The 15671-nt window shown below is 36.7% G+C and overlaps 1 protein-coding gene across 6 annotated transcripts in view; it reads right to left on the bottom strand.

Moving 5' to 3' along the window:
- Positions 1 to 15671, bottom strand: part of LOC106901295 (ankyrin repeat domain-containing protein 26-like) — a 57735-nt gene that overhangs the window by 15474 nt on the left and 26590 nt on the right. For 4 of the 6 annotated variants that reach the window (XM_014963861.1, XM_014963863.1, XM_014963862.1 and 1 more), the window contains 14 exons: positions 15310 to 15395; positions 12660 to 13646; positions 11579 to 11817; positions 10624 to 10773; positions 9633 to 9666; positions 9264 to 9402; positions 7951 to 8164; positions 6343 to 6526; positions 5737 to 5883; positions 3597 to 4550; positions 2112 to 2264; positions 1433 to 1608; positions 1139 to 1232; positions 245 to 322 (listed from right to left, as the gene is read on the bottom strand). In XM_014963861.1, the coding sequence (XP_014819347.1) occupies positions 245 to 322; positions 1139 to 1232; positions 1433 to 1608; positions 2112 to 2264; positions 3597 to 4550; positions 5737 to 5883; positions 6343 to 6526; positions 7951 to 8164; positions 9264 to 9402; positions 9633 to 9666; positions 10624 to 10773; positions 11579 to 11817; positions 12660 to 13646; positions 15310 to 15395 (3635 nt within the window). The remainder of the gene's footprint in view (positions 1 to 244; positions 323 to 1138; positions 1233 to 1432; positions 1609 to 2111; positions 2265 to 3596; positions 4551 to 5736; positions 5884 to 6342; positions 6527 to 7950; positions 8165 to 9263; positions 9403 to 9632; positions 9667 to 10623; positions 10774 to 11578; positions 11818 to 12659; positions 13647 to 15309; positions 15396 to 15671) is intronic. The other 2 variants (XM_014963864.1, XM_014963865.1) reach the window with 2 other exon arrangements.

Raw genomic sequence — 15671 nt, forward strand, 5'->3', positions numbered from 1 at the left:
ATTCATCAGATGAATTATGCTGATGAGCGAAAGTATCTTGCTCACCGTAACACAGCTACAAAACACAGCAGCAGGGGAATGAGGAAATTTACAGCCTTTTTCCTTGAGGGTGCCTTGCCCTAAAACCAGAAGGGTATTTGTCACCTGAACTGTGCCTACACAGCCCCCCTGATCTTTTCAGCAATTACCTGCACACAAAAAATTCAAAGAATACACTAGTCATTCACAGAAGCCAGTCATGTACCTGTTTATGGTGGTGGTCCTCTGCAGCTGCCTGTGTTGTCTGCAAGCTAGTTATCAATTCTTCCAGGCGGTTATGAACCTACAGAAGCATTGAAAGTAGCAAGAAGACAAACTATGACTTTCCAGATTAAAGTTTACACCTCATTACAAAAAAAAAAAAAGTATTACATACACCTCTTCAGCTCTTTAGTCCTATAGTATTTACACCCAGCACTGATGATTAAAATGGCCTTAGTTTGATGTCACTGGAAAACTGTTAGCAATCATCACCTCTACTGTATTCTTCAAGGTGAGAAAACACCACGTGAGATAGAATCTTCAATGAAACAGGCACAAGTAGCTTTTCCCATGCATTGTACAACTGTATAACCAAAGGGGGAGGACCATCTAAAAATTTGCTCACAGCATCCTGGTTTCAGCTGGGAAAGTTAATTTTCTTTCTAGTGATTGCCATGTGAAAGGAATGCCAATGATACATTGATAGGTGATGTTTAAGCTTTTCAAAGACTTTCAGCTTTCCATAGAAGCCGAGAAGAAATGTAGACAGAACAATGCAATGGCCAATAGAATATTCTGTACCATAGACATGCTCAGTATACAAACGAGGTTGGCTGGGTGGTGGTCCATGACCATTGCTTGGGATGGTGACAATTCACTGGGCGGTGAGAGTGACTTGTGTCATTATTTTGTTATTCTCTTTTTTCTTTATTGTTCTATTAAACTCTCTTTATCTCAACTCACAAGTTTTTGCATTTTTTCCCCCCTCTTCTCCCTGTCCTTCTCAGGGGACATGGAAAATGGATGGTGACTGAGTGGCTGTGTGGTCAAACCACGACACAGAAACAGCTAACTAGGCTGAGGAGCTCACAAAAACGGAAGTTTATGACCAGCTTACTGATGCAGAGGCTTGCAGGTCTCTCTGAAGGGTTTCAATCCTATTGTTTTGCTGCTGGACTGTGGCTTCCAATCTGGCATTTTCAATTTCAAGGCTTAAAAAGAAATACAGCTTTTATTATGGAAATCTACTAGAGCAACAAATTAAAAAAAAAAAACGGTGTGAAATAATATAATCTGAAACAAAAGCATCCTTCAAAATCATGTATCAACTTGCTGTGATGCAACAAGGCTATCCTATTGTTTTAACACAAACCCAAAAGGCAAACCCCATCTTGCCTCACTATTCTCTTACCGTTGCACATGTTCTTCCAGTTGTTTTACAGTAGTATTAGTCCCAGAAGATGCCAACAGGAGGTCCTGCAGTTTCTGGGAAGACGCTATTACTTCTCTTTCCTTATTATCCAAGGCAGTCTTCAAGTCATGAACACAATGCTCAGACTGAAGATGCTGTTCTTCCAGCTCCCGCAGCTGTAAAATCACAGTAAGAATCCACAGAAGTCAGGTGAGCTTTAATAGAGGAGTCAACTGCTGCTGAAGAAATCAGGTACTGCATATATCTGTGCATACCCCTACTCAAAGAACTGTAATCATTTCAAATACATTCAAACTTTAATTTCTACTAGTAAATGAACTTAAACTGTCTTACTTCATGATCCTTTTTACTGGCCTCTCCCATCCTACGTTGATTTCCTATAGCACAGTTCCAAGTACTGACACTGCCCCTCCTACCCTTTCAAGTGTCTCATAACACTCTTTATATCCACTTGTTTGTTCCTCTGTTGAAAATGCAGATTTAAAAGTTCAGCCTTCTCCTCAAAGACATGGACACCAAGTTTATAAATCAGTGCAATTCATTCATGCATCATTAAATCTATCCCGTTGAAGTTTTTTCTAGGGTTTTAGGACAACATTTGCTCCTGCTTTCAACAGCCGCCCTCAGATTTATTAATGTAATTACAGACATTATGTACCTTGGTTTTAGCCTTTTCCAACTCCTTTTGTAAGCGCAGCTTGTCTTCCTCCAGATCACTGCGGTAGCGCGTAGTAACTTCAAGTGAAGCTTCTGACATCGATTGCTTTTTAAGAGCATCGGCAAGCTCCTGCTGCAGCTGTCTGACCATGCCCTAATGAAACAGTTAAATGGGCATGAAGAACGTCGTGAGACGATGAAAGATGCCTTTACTTTAACTTACTTATTATACAATTGGCCCTGTATTTGGATTGAACTTGGTCGTGGGGTATCGGAAAACACGTGTATCACACTAATTATTGTTTAGTCTTGTGTGCTTGACAAGCAGAACATCTGCACTCAGGTAACATAAGCCTGTGACAGACTCAGAGGCACCTTATCAAACATGCTTGAGATGCCTGTCCTGCTGTTGGAGCAGATCAAAGCACAGCAGAAAACTATGCCTGCTTGAATCCCTGATGTACAGGCGAGAACAGGAGGTTTGGACTCTCTCTCTAGCAAGGACCGAGCTCCACGATGCCTGCGTTCCTGCCTGCATGCCTCTGCCCAGGTCCTGCTTCAGAGATAACCTGGATACCTTGTGAACCAGGGTAAATTTACTCTTTGCATTTCATCTGGAGTTTTGGGGTTGTTCCTGCATCCCGCCTGTGTCAGCTCACACATACTCTTAGGAACTCATAACAATGCATTCTCCCATTACCTATAGCTTTTTCAACTGTCTGCCTACTGCTCACTTGTACCCCTGCCTTTATTCTCTTCCACTCTTTTTCTTGACAAAAACCACATACAGGCAGAAATGGGAGCAACACTTGGTTCTCCTGTCCAGTTAGTCTGCCTCAGAGCCACAAAAAAAAGAACACATTTAAATATGGCTATACATCATAAACTAGAGAAAATAAAGCTTAGGGCAGTGTCCAAAATGAACTTCTCAAGGAGCAGGAAGGCCCCCTAGAAGTCCCAAAATACAGACATAAATTAACACCTAGACACTACTAATGCTCTTCAATTTTGATAGCAACTTATGGAGAAGTGATTTTTTTTTTTTCTCTGTAGGAGCTTAACATAAATCACTTCACTTGTTGGCATCTTCATTTCTCAACCTTAGCATATTGGATAGCTCTTCATTTTATCCCACTCTTATTTGTGTCATCAGTGCAATACATATATAAAAACCATCAAATACATAAAACCATTCTGGAGGGCAACAAAATGGACTAAGTAAAAGATGAAAAAAGTTCTAGAGAAGAATCACCTTTCTTGATCACAGCTTAGACTTGGATACTTTTTTTTCCTGTTCTCTGCTTGTATCTGAGCAGTAACATCCCAATACAGCTAAAACCTTCCACAATTCCAACAGAAACAGGAAAACCAGAACAAATCAGCATCATTTGCTTCCACGCATATAACTTATACCTGTTCCGTCTTAGAAACATAAAATAATTTCAAGAACTGACAAACTTTACATTGTTCTAAGTGTATACTTTACCTCTCTCTCTACTTTGTCAGTCTCATATTTAAAGACTTGTTCTCTTAAATCAGTACACTTGGAATTTAATTCCTTGTTCCTCTCTTCCACTAGGTAAACTTGCTTTTCAGTATCAGCTCTGAGTTTGTTGAAAATATCATTAAACCGGTCCTGCACATCATTCACTACTTTTTCTTTGATGATCCCCTTGTTCTGCATATCTTCCAGTTGCTGACGGAGTAAAAGGTTTTCACTCTGGAGCTGGGCCAATCGCTCCTGCATGGATTCCTGCTTGATTATAAATTTGCTCACTTGATCCTTCTCAAGTTGTCGAGCGTGATCGCTTTCCTTCGCCTGACACTGGGCTTGACTTAATTCTTTTTGTGTCATTTCTAAAAGCAATGTTTTCTCTCTGAGCGTTTGTTTCGACCGGTGAAGCTCATTTTCTAGACTATTAGCTTTGCTTTCAGCTTTACTCAGCTGCTGAGACAAGCTCTTGTTGGTTTCTCTCACATCAGAGAGGTCATGACGGAGCTTGTCTTGCAAGCGAAGCCATTCATCACGTTCTCTCTGAAATGTTCGTTCCACGTCACTTTTTGATGACTGATGACGTTCAAGTTCTTGAGCAGTAGTGTTCAGGCGGGAACGAAATGACTCAATTTCTATTTCTAGTCTGTCTTTGCTTTCTTTTGTCTGCTCAAGTTTGGAAGTTAACACTGCAGATTCTGTCTTCAGTAAGTTCAGCTGCCCATTGTACTGAATAACCGTTTGTGTTAAGGCTTCCTCATTCAGTTTAAGTTCCTTTTTGAGATCTTCATTTTTTTCTTTCAAGGTCTCATTTTCCTCTAAATACTTCCCTTCTTTCTCCTGGTGCCTAAGTCTTACTTGATCTAGTTCCAGTCTTAGCACAGCAATCTCATCTTGTAGTAACTGATTTTTGTACAACAGGTCCTTTTCTCTCTCAGTGTCAGATTCCTGAATGGCAGGGAACATGAATAAATAGCCAGTTGGGAAACAAATCTACAAGAACACTTCAGCACTAAAATGCATTTCAACATTTCTAATATCAAAACATGGCTTCAAAGATGAGAATGAAATTTCAGGTAGAACATAACGCACTCTATGAACCCATGCACGTGTACAATGTATGCACACAATGGAAGAACAACACACTCTTAAGATCTAAATGAACATTCCAAATATACAATGCCTTTGGGTTTTTTTGTTCTTAAACCAGCAACCAAATAATAAAATTATTTAAAATATCTCAAGTATAAAAATGACAGTGCTTCTTTTATGTGCATGCCTTTAAGGTTAATTTTGCTGTGTTACCAATAGGATAAAAACAAGGCTAAAAAGGGTATTTTCCTTCTCAAGTGTCTTCTTAACACGTCCTTCTGTATGCAACTCAATCAAATACTATGCAACTCAATCATCCCTGGAATGCAAGTCTTGTATATTTCCTGTTCATTATATATATAACTTTTTTCCACAAAAGTTTCCATATTTCCACAAGAACCCTATGTTTATTGTGCATCACAGCCAAGAACAAATGATTCTTCCAAAAACTGCACATTCTTAGTAAAGTCACTAAAACACTAAAACATTTTCAAGATTTTTTTTTTAATACATTGTTTACGATTGATTTTTCTCTTCCAATTATTCCAACTCCTACAGAAAATTTAATTAATTGCTGATATTCCTTCATAAAATGTTAGTATGTGGAGATGAAAAAGAAAGGCAAACTTGTAGTAAGTTTGATATGGGAATAAGTAATTAAAAAAAACAAGTACTGGGAACACCAAGAGTCAATGTCAACCAACTTCCTGGTCAACCTTGACACAGGGAGCTAGGTGTTTCACTGCTATAAATCTTAAAAAATGATTATAAAATGTCTATGAAATTAAAAATAACAGATAGCTTAAGAAAAGTAGTGTTTTCTATTAGGTTCCTACTTGCACATGCAGTTCAGGTACATACAGGATTGATGTTGCTGTCCAGAACTTTTAAAGACTTAAGGAAAAACAGAAAAGGTATTTACACAGTTAAGCTACATTGATAAAATAAATCCATCAAAAAGCAGAAAAGAGTTATATAAGACATATTATGACTTTAGAACAAAAATGGTGAAATTTAGTTAATTAGAAAAAAATCTGCTTACCTCTGAATTTTTTTCTATAGTTCTTCTTGTCTCTTCTTCTAGTTCCTTTTGTCTCCAGAGGTGGTTGTTCAAAATTCCTTCTTGCAGGGCTCTGGCACTCTTTTCCTGAGAAAGCTGTCTCTGTGTTTCATCACGCTCTTCTTCAACCTACAGTAATACAATTAAACTACTTGCATCTTCAGAAAAATCATAGCTAGAAATATCTTCCCATTCTCCTTTGTATTCTTGCAAATATTTTTGCTTCCCCACAGTTATGATAATCCACCTAGAAATAATAAAGTTTAATTTTCTTCTGAAAAATTAAGAAATACAGAATGTTTTGTAATAATTTAGAAAAATAACTAAGTCAGGTTTTGCCTGAAATAAAAATGAAGCTTACATTTTGAAAAAGGAGAAAATGAATCATGAACTTGCAAAGAAGGAAAAAAAAAAAAAAAAAACTGACCACTTGTGAACCAATCATTCTCATCTATCCTCAAAATTTCTCAACATTTATCCAATGTCTCTTCCATGAACAAGTACCTCCTTCTTTAGGCATGTTGGAATAAAATGCAAATTAGAAGAAAAAGAAAATAAGACAAGTGTTTAGCTCATTACTTAATATACCTGTTTCAAGAGCTTTCTCAGTGCTATTAACTCCATTTCTAAATTCCTTGAGCGTAACTCAAGTTGCTGTTTCTCCTCCACCTCTTTACAATATTGATCTTCTTTCCCTCTGAGTTTTTCTCGTGTTTTCTCATATAGTGTTTCTACTCTGAGCCTCTTTTCCTCTTCTTGTTTCAAAGTAAATCTGAGAATTAACAGAATATGAGAGACTAAATCACTGATATAAAAAGTAGACATTCCACATTATGAACTTGCAGACAACACAAACCATAAAAATGATAAATCATTTTAGATTTCATATTTTTACTGTAATTTTTAACTTTTAAAAGAATTCTAACTTCTCTCCATTATCCACAGTATCAGTTGTACAAGATACAGAAACAAACTGAGCGATTTATCATTTATTTATAAGTTTACATAGGTAAGTGCATAGTAGCATGCCCATTTCTATAATTAAAAAAAAAATAAATCATCTTCATTCAAAAAGACACTTCATTCAAAAAGAATTCTTTGTCTTATCAGATCAAAGCACCAGAAACTTTACTATGTTTAATATACATTTCCATAATATGCTGAACATTGCCTACATATTATGGACTCAGTGATTGCAGGTAATAATGATGAAATAGCACACCCCTTATCTGTGACAGAACCAATAATTTTTTAGCAAGCCATCTGTAAATCTGAAACAACTGCTGACCATAGGAAGAGCAAGCAGTTTCTATTTACTAAAGAATGAGAATTGTTCAAAAATAGATTTAGAAATGCATAGGGTTTAAACTTAATACAATTAAAAATAGTTTTAGACCTCAACGGAACTACATCTGGGAGAAACAACAGCAATTTAATTTTGAAGCAATTTTATAATGAAAGCCTTAGGGAATGCCAACTTCTTTACTAAATGAAACAATCAGGAGCAAGCACCAACATGGTAGAAAATGGTCCATGGTATCCAAAAAAGAAAGCAGTTTTATGTTTGATAATTATTTTGAATATTTTTTCCTGATATCTCTCAATGGTCAACAATAAATAAATCAAGCATTAACTTGAGGAAAGAGCTGCCAATTGAAAATCTGTTTTAGAAATTCCACCAAAAAAAAAAAAAGTATCAGCAACCACGAATAAATTCTTTGAAAGACTGTCAGTATTTGAATGGTTTCTATGGCAAAGAAAAATCTGTACATATAATTTTAATGTAATTTCACAAAAAGTATAGCTTTTATAAGTGTAAACTTAATATTGCCTTGAGAATTTATTTAGAAAGAAAATATTAAGTCTTTGTAATCAATAGGTTTCTGAAAATTTTGAAAAATAGTTTGAGTCAAATCCAGAGCAAGTTGGATCTGGCTTTTTTTTTTTTAAAAAAAAAACAAAAACCAAAGAAAAATAAAAAGTTAAAACAACATCCAAAAGACCTTACACAGAGCTAAGACCCAAGCATTTTTTCCCCCTGACATTATGCCCTTTATAGCATAACTTGCCCATGGGATTCAAAAATCCCAGACCCAAAAGACAGGAAACTTCTCATTTTATCACCTGTACCATCATCATCTTCTGCAACGTGAACACTGACAAGATAAGGCATTATCAGAATGCAAGGTTACATACTTAAGGCTTTCAATGTCACTTTTCCATTCAACTTCTTGATGAGCCAACATGGATTTCAAATCTTGAGTCTCTTCCGCTATTAATTGTGATGACTCCTTTTCACTTTCTAATTTCTTTACTTCTCTCCAGGCAGCTGTGTACCTACTTCTTTCACGTTCTATTATCTGTTCATATTCAAGAAGTATGTTTTGAATTTTCAACAAAACAGTAGAACCTATTTTGAGATAGAAAAAACACAAAGCTGCACATATGCACAAATACTTTCCAGCCCCTGGAAAGGGTCATGCTGGAGCATGACCACAGTGATGGGCTGTGGAAAACCCCATGCCAGAGTAGGTGGATATTTCCAGAAGGACCTGTAGCCCATGGAGAGGCCAGGCTGGAGCAGATTTTCCCTGAAGGACTGCAGGCCATGGAAAGACTCACACTAGAGCAGGGGAAAAGTGTGAGGAAGGAGGAGTGGCAGAGGGAAATTGTGATGTCCTGACTCGGGACCCCAGCCTCCCTGTGCTGTTTGGGGAGGGGTAGGGGAGTTGGGAGTGAAGGAGTGAAAGACTGAAGTTGAACTTGACAAGGGGGTGGTGGGGGAGGTGTTCTTTTAATTTTCTGTCTCTTTGTTTATCACTATTCAAATCTAGTTGAATTGGTAACAAATTAAGTTTCTCCAGCTGGAGTCTGTTTTGCCTGTGACAGCCCTGCCTCTCTATTGGTCCTGGAGCTTTTTCATCCTATTTTGTCCTGTAGAGTAGGGGCAGCAAGAGAGCAGCTGGGTGGGATTTTGGCCCAAGAGTAGCTGGGTGGGATTTTGGCCTTTGGCCATGGTTAACCCTTGTCTAATGAAATTTTAGGACAGTTTATTGAACACAGTGAGCGATGCTTAAGTTTATATACCGTTTTGTGTATATATACAAGCATCTTATGACAGTTGATTTTTTATATATGTATTTAAGCAAAGCCATAATTTTGCTGCACTATTTCTCATTAGCTATTGAGGGGATACAAAGAGGAAAAAGAAGTTCTTGCTAACTTTTGATGACCGCATTAGAGGGAGCTGAACTGTACTTTGCAAGAACCTGCTTCTCCAGCTCTGACTAAACAGAGAACCAACGGTAAAGTAAGGCATTGTAGCAGACAATACATGCAGGCATCTAAGGTTAGGTGAGATAATGTCACGTCTTTCAAAGGGGATCTCTAATCATAAAGAAACATTAGATTGAAATACAAAAGTAAAATACCTAGGAGTGCAGACAAAGAAGTCATGTTTTAAAAGAGAAACTTGTAACAGCTGAAGACAAAGTGACCTGAAAACATACCCGTAGGATCCACACTAAGCTGTTCTAACAGCAACATGGCCTCTTTGTAGGTTGAAGTTGGCAATTCGACATCCTCTGAAGTTGTGTCAGATGAGTGAGTTAAATCAAGATCATCAGTTACATCCATTTGTATCCTCACCTACAAGCAATACAGTATTTTCTGTTTACAACTATATAGTATTATAGATCATTACAAATGCACGAATGATTAATTCTCTCATTCACAGCCCATAGATTTAGCTGAAATATGATAAAGCTGCATACTAACAGCAATTTGTGTCTCTGTTTGATCACTACATAAATGCTGTTCCCATTTAAGTGATTAAAAGCTTTTACAAATTATTTATCAAGAAACTAGTTTTACAGTACCTTGTTCTTTTCACTCCCTGTTTTTGCTGCAGGCCTGGAAAAACAGAAATATATTTCAGTACTGGAATGTTTATATCACATTATAAACAGTATCTAAAGTTGATCTGAAAACTTAATTTCAGAAGTTAATTAAACTCAAGTTTAATATAAAAATTTCATTAGATATAGTTGATGACTGAAAAAACGTATGTTCTATTACATCTATTGGGAGGCTACTTTTTCCACAAAATATTAAGCAAATAGTTGAAATAACTTTGCTCACAGTGACAGGTATCTTACAGCTACAGATATGTAGATACACAGACACAGAGTTATGTGCATTCCCTGTTTAATACTAGAAGTTTAACTCTCTCAGTATTGAGAATCCTTCTCTTACAGGTCAAAGAACCATAATTGTGGATTCTCTAGTGTACTGGGCCTGGCTGGGATTGAATTAATTTTCTTCACAGCAGCTCACACAGTGCTGCAGGTTACATTTCTGACCAAAACAGTGGTGATAACACACCGATATTTTAGCAATCGCTGAACAGTGCTTGTACAGTGGCAGTACCTACTGTTTCTCACTTTGCCTCCCACACAAGTAAGTTTGGGGTGGGCAAGAAGTCAGAAGGGGACACAGCTGGGATTAAAAAAAAAAAAGGCAGAAAAACCTGAAATGCCTGCAGTGAAAGAGTAATTTTTATCTTTTATAAGTCTCTCCCCCTCCCTTATAAAAAATATAAAATATATATATATATTTATGCACATGTCCACACTCAGGTAATTATTCAGAATTTGCGCACATCTGACCTTATCATTAAGTTTACTAGTATGTTCAAAGCACTCTAAGCAAAATGGAAGTATTTTTGAGTACAAAGGCCATCGGGTGGTGTTGTCACATGAAAGAACAAGAATCATTGTTCACATCAGGTTTACAAAACTTACCTTTAGGTTTCAGGTCAATTTTTATCATAACGCAAGTTTGATTTATAACATTGCTTATATTCAGTACCTTCCTTCATCTTGAGAGGTTTCACTGAAAGTGCTGTCATCCAGTACTTGAAAATGATTCCCACTGGAAGAGTTCGTTTGCTGATTAACCTTCTGCTTTGAAGTTTGTCTTCTATTTTTCTTTGTGACTTTGGCATTCAGGGCAAATTTACTACATTAAATAGAAAAGAAAAAAAACCACCATCACCAGTTGAGCAGCTTTACAGAAAAAATTTCTGTGAAACAGACATACTTAAGACGAAGTCCAGAAACAACCAAGATGAAAAATATCTATGATAAAACATGGACTTGACTCCGAAGATTATGGAAGATACCCTAGTATTTACAAAACCTCCTAGGGACAAAGGGGAAAATGCAGAACCTGAGCTAGATTCAAGTAAGTGGAACGTATCTAATGATCTAGAGTAGAGACTCCTTTGAGGACAGAGAGGAAAAAAATCCTACTTAGGGTTACATAAAAATATTTGTGCCTTCTTCAGACTTTTGAGATTGGTTTGGTAACCTGCTCCCTTTTCCTGACAAAGAGCATCTGAACTTAATGAAAAGAAAAATATCAACTACATGGAGATCACTAAAATCACCCAGAGAAGGGAGAAAGCAAAGTAAACTGCAAGTTCCTACTTTTCTTTTCTTTATGGCCATTTCCTACAAAAATAACTGTTTTTTTTCAGTCTTAAACTTGGGTTTGAAGATGAGTTTTACCTTAGTACTGACAAGGAAATCCACAGGATTTTATTTTTTCTCTTTTTTTTTCTTTTTTTTTTTTTTTAAAGCAAGCACTAAATTTTAACCTCCACTATGAGATTATTTTTTTCTAAAGATTTTGTTTTTCTTAAATATTTGAGAAGCAGTGCACTACCTAGTATGGCTTTCAGCAACGACTACAACATTAGAAAACCTAAAAAATACTTAAGTAGTACTAAAAATTAGAATTAGAGATTATTTCCTTAGTTTACCCTTTCAGTGGCATTTTAATCAATTTTGATCTCTCCTCAGATGGAAAATTCTTATTGTCTTTTTCTTCTACAGTGCTTTCATTTCCCATTTTCAAACTGTCATTCTTCCTTAGAGTAGGCTTTTGTATCATTTGATGATCAGTAACATTGCCCGCTGGTGTATTTAATTTATCAAGATCTTCCTGTTCAGCCACCGCCTGCGTTTTGAAACATATTTGTTTGCTTTTTTCCTTCTCAACCTACAAAAAGAAAGTTAAACTTTATATATTTATCAGTATTTCTAGAAGAGAGAAACACAATATCCAAGGTTGAATAATTCAGGGTTTACCTCTAAAATAACGTGAAGTGCAAAAAAAAAAAATTAATTCATATAGAGAGGCATAACCACTAAATTACACTATAAAGTGTATTAAGTCATTGAAAGTACTTTGAATTCACTCATGATTAAAGATATAAAAAAACCATAGCCCTTAGAAAGAAAACAATAGTGCATCTTAAACCATGAACAACAAAAAATTGAAAGCACTACTGATGGACCAAGAGTTAGGACTGCACAATATTAGTTGTAAACACAGAAAAAAATAAAATGGAGTGAAAGTGTTGTGGGGGATGGACAGGGGGTGGGAGGAAAAAAACCAAAAGATCCCAAACCAACAAGCAGAAGTTTTTTCACAGCAAACAGGAATTTTAGTGAAGGACAATGAAGACACGCCATGCAGAAATCACAGCAAATGAATAGATAAGTCAAGACCCTGTTCAGAAGCTATTTTCATTCTTTGATTCAGAATCAGAACTGATGTAATTGTGTGCATTTCTTTTTATGGCAATGAAGTGATAACTACTTACACTGGAATTGAGTGCCACCTACTGTTAAACTAGAACAATAATGTATTCTGTGTTTTCCAAAAATGGGGAAAAGGACAACTCTCCACTGTTCTCTTTATTCGTAAGTAATGTATTTCCATTAAAACAAAGCCTGATTTGCACAAAGCATCTTCCCTTAATGATGAATAGCTAAAGTGAACAGGACCATTGATGTGGAGAAAGACTAAAGAATAAGGATTAGCAGGTGAACTTCTACCTCTTTTTGCAGCTGTACCTTCTCTTTCTCCAAAGCCACGAATACTAATTGCAGCATTCCTACCTTACTCTTAAATCTTTCCATATCTTGTTTTAGTTCTTCATCCATATTTCTCTTCAGCATGCCACATGATTGCTGAGCATTTGCAAAAAGACTTTCAATTTCTGTTTCTCCTAGTTTATTATTGTCGATAAGGCAGTCCCTGGGAACATCACCATTAAATCCAGAGTCTTTTCCAAATTTCTTTTCTGTTGCAAGAAGTCCATTGTCATCACTTGTAGAAACAGGTCTTGTTTCAGGAAGAATATTAGAAATGTCACCCAAAATACCTGTTTTCAAGCTATGTCTCAGGGAGTATTCAGGACTTCCCTCTACATTTCTACTACTTGCATTTTCACTCTCTTCCATTTCCATAGTAGGCATTTTCTTTTTCTCTTTTGCTAGAGGCACCTTTGTATTATCTGTATCGTTTGTGCTATTTTCTTCATCTGTATTCCAGGTATATTCCATGTTTAAGTTATTTTGATCAGGAAGGACACTAAGACTCGGAATTACAATTTCCTTTTTGGGTACTTTTCCACCTAGCATAGGTTTAATATCTCCAGATTCACCTTTATTTTCTAACTTATTACTTGACTCTGTCACACGAGATGAAGCAACATGAGAACTCTTCAATTCTTCACTGAAGCCACCTTCTGACATTTCTCCCACAAGCGAAGCAGTTTTCTCAGTCTCATTAATTTCACCAAAAAGCTGCTTCAGCTCTGCTGTAATGTTTTTAAAATTTGTTTTCAATTCCCTTTTCTCATTTTCAACCCACATTCTTTCATATCTTTCTTCCCAAGGTTTTGGACTTAAATGCTTGTCAGCACTGTGCGATTCCTCATTTTCTCCTAGGGCTTCCTGATGTGAAATTTCTGCTTTGTCAGTCTGATTTTCATGTGCTGTTTTTCCTATCAAGTTGGTAGTTTCTAAAATATATTTACCCTTAAGTAAGCAGGTACAGACAGAAAGATTACCAAGAAAAAGGACGTTACAGTTAATCTAGGTAATTTCTGTTGCAAACTCATCCTATCATATAAAAGAAATAATAGAAATATAACATTTTGAAAACAATTTTCATAATAAAAATCAACAGATACTAAATTAAAGGTTCACTGAATCATCATTTCCTTAAAAACAGAAGAATGGACTTCAAAAACAGCTTTTCTTGGATTAGATTTTTCTGGACAGGAGGGTTGCTTTTACCTTTTAGTCTGCCTGCTTTCTGTAACTGGTGGCATTTGTCACAAAGCAATTCATTTTTTCATGTTTTATTACTCAAATACCATTTTTAATTACAACTGCCTACATTTTCTCACGCTCCTTCCTCTACTGTTTTCTATTGTCTGGCATTTTACAGTCCGCTGCCCGCTAAGCTAGTACAACGGGAATAAACATGACAAGCTTTTTACTGTCCACCACATGGAAAATTAACTAAGTTAAGAATCCTTCTTCACGAAATATTCAGAAATATTAAATTCCATTCCAAGCTCCAAAGAAAAAAATTTTAGGGAAACCTCTTCATTCCTCCTCTCATCTCAAAAATCAGGAACCCAAGATTGTATGAAAACCATCCCATGCCTCAAACCCAACCAGTCTGCTCATGCCCCTGACCCCATGCTGTGTTCCTCAACAGTTCTGACTGCTCCTGTCAAGTGTCACACTCTTCCTAACCTGCTCCCTCCCCACATGTCACTCTAGCTCGTGGTTCCTTCTAAATAGGACCTGCAGCCTTGGTGGTGCAGCCAATGGGCTACAACCATGCAACTCCTTGTTATCTCTTCTCGCTAGCTCTCTGCAAAAATTCCTTCATTCAGAGCAGGGAAGAAGCACTTCAGCTAGCCAACATCTGTCTCGGCCTCTTCATTCCCAAGTTCATTGCCCAACTACTACCACCTTCTGATGGGTTTAAGTTCTGTGCTGCACCTGTTAAAATTAAGCCCGTCCCTCCTTCACGGTGCCTGAGTGTGGGGTTGAAATAGTTTGCTCCGCTGTCCCTTGAGGTATTATAGAAGACTCTAGACCCCTCTATCCAGCCTTGTCTTGTATGCCCAACACAAACAGGATGCCGGCCTTATTCTCCTCTAGATTGCCCTCTGAAAAAAAACCTCACCTTTTCAAACGCTTATTAACATGGCCAAACAAGCACTATTTTGCAGAGGCAGAGAAAGCATCAGAAAGGTCAACAAATGTCAAGGTTTGCTGTTTGATCTTTCTCTTATAAGAGGAAAACGAGGCATGTTTAATCAGAAAGATCAGGATATTATAGGCAAATCTTTCTCTTCACTTGAATGGGCATTTTGCATAGGGAAAAAAAAATACATTTGGCCACACTGTATCTCAGCACCGTAAAAAATGAAAAACACTGGTCAAAATTTAAGCAAACCAGCTAGAGACAAATCAGAATAACAATAAGTATCCAACATAATGACAGAATTTTACCCCACTGTAAGATGATTGTGTCCAATTTTACTTCAGACTATAATACAGCCTTCATCTACAGGACTCTCCCTTCAGCATTATTCACTGACTGGTAAGCTTTTTTACCTTAGTGTATAATACAATTTACCAATTCAGACCCTAATTCAAAATACTTGATTTTACATACCTGTACCCCATAGTTTACAATGGCATCTTTGATGTCTTCTTTTTCAGCTGATGATGACATATGAGAGGTAGATCCTGAGTACTCACCTACAGGGAAAAACATATATTTTTATAAGCAGCATGAATTAATACTACCCATTTACACCTAGAGTGCATCTTAAATCATATTTGTGGGAAAAAAATCTTAACACAAAATAACAGATCCTCTCACATTTGTGAGGTCCTGAAGAGAACACTATCATAATACAGATTTAAGATGCTTCTGTGTGAATTCCTTTCTTTCAGGACATTTTACTTTTTAATGTATAAAGGAAATTTGTTGAAAATCACTATAAATGCTCACAAATAAATCATTCCTGTTTC

This window comes from Calidris pugnax, unplaced genomic scaffold, assembly GCF_001431845.1.
Source record: "Calidris pugnax isolate Ruff unplaced genomic scaffold, ASM143184v1 scaffold44, whole genome shotgun sequence".
NCBI classification, from domain to species: Eukaryota; Metazoa; Chordata; class Aves; order Charadriiformes; family Scolopacidae; genus Calidris; species Calidris pugnax.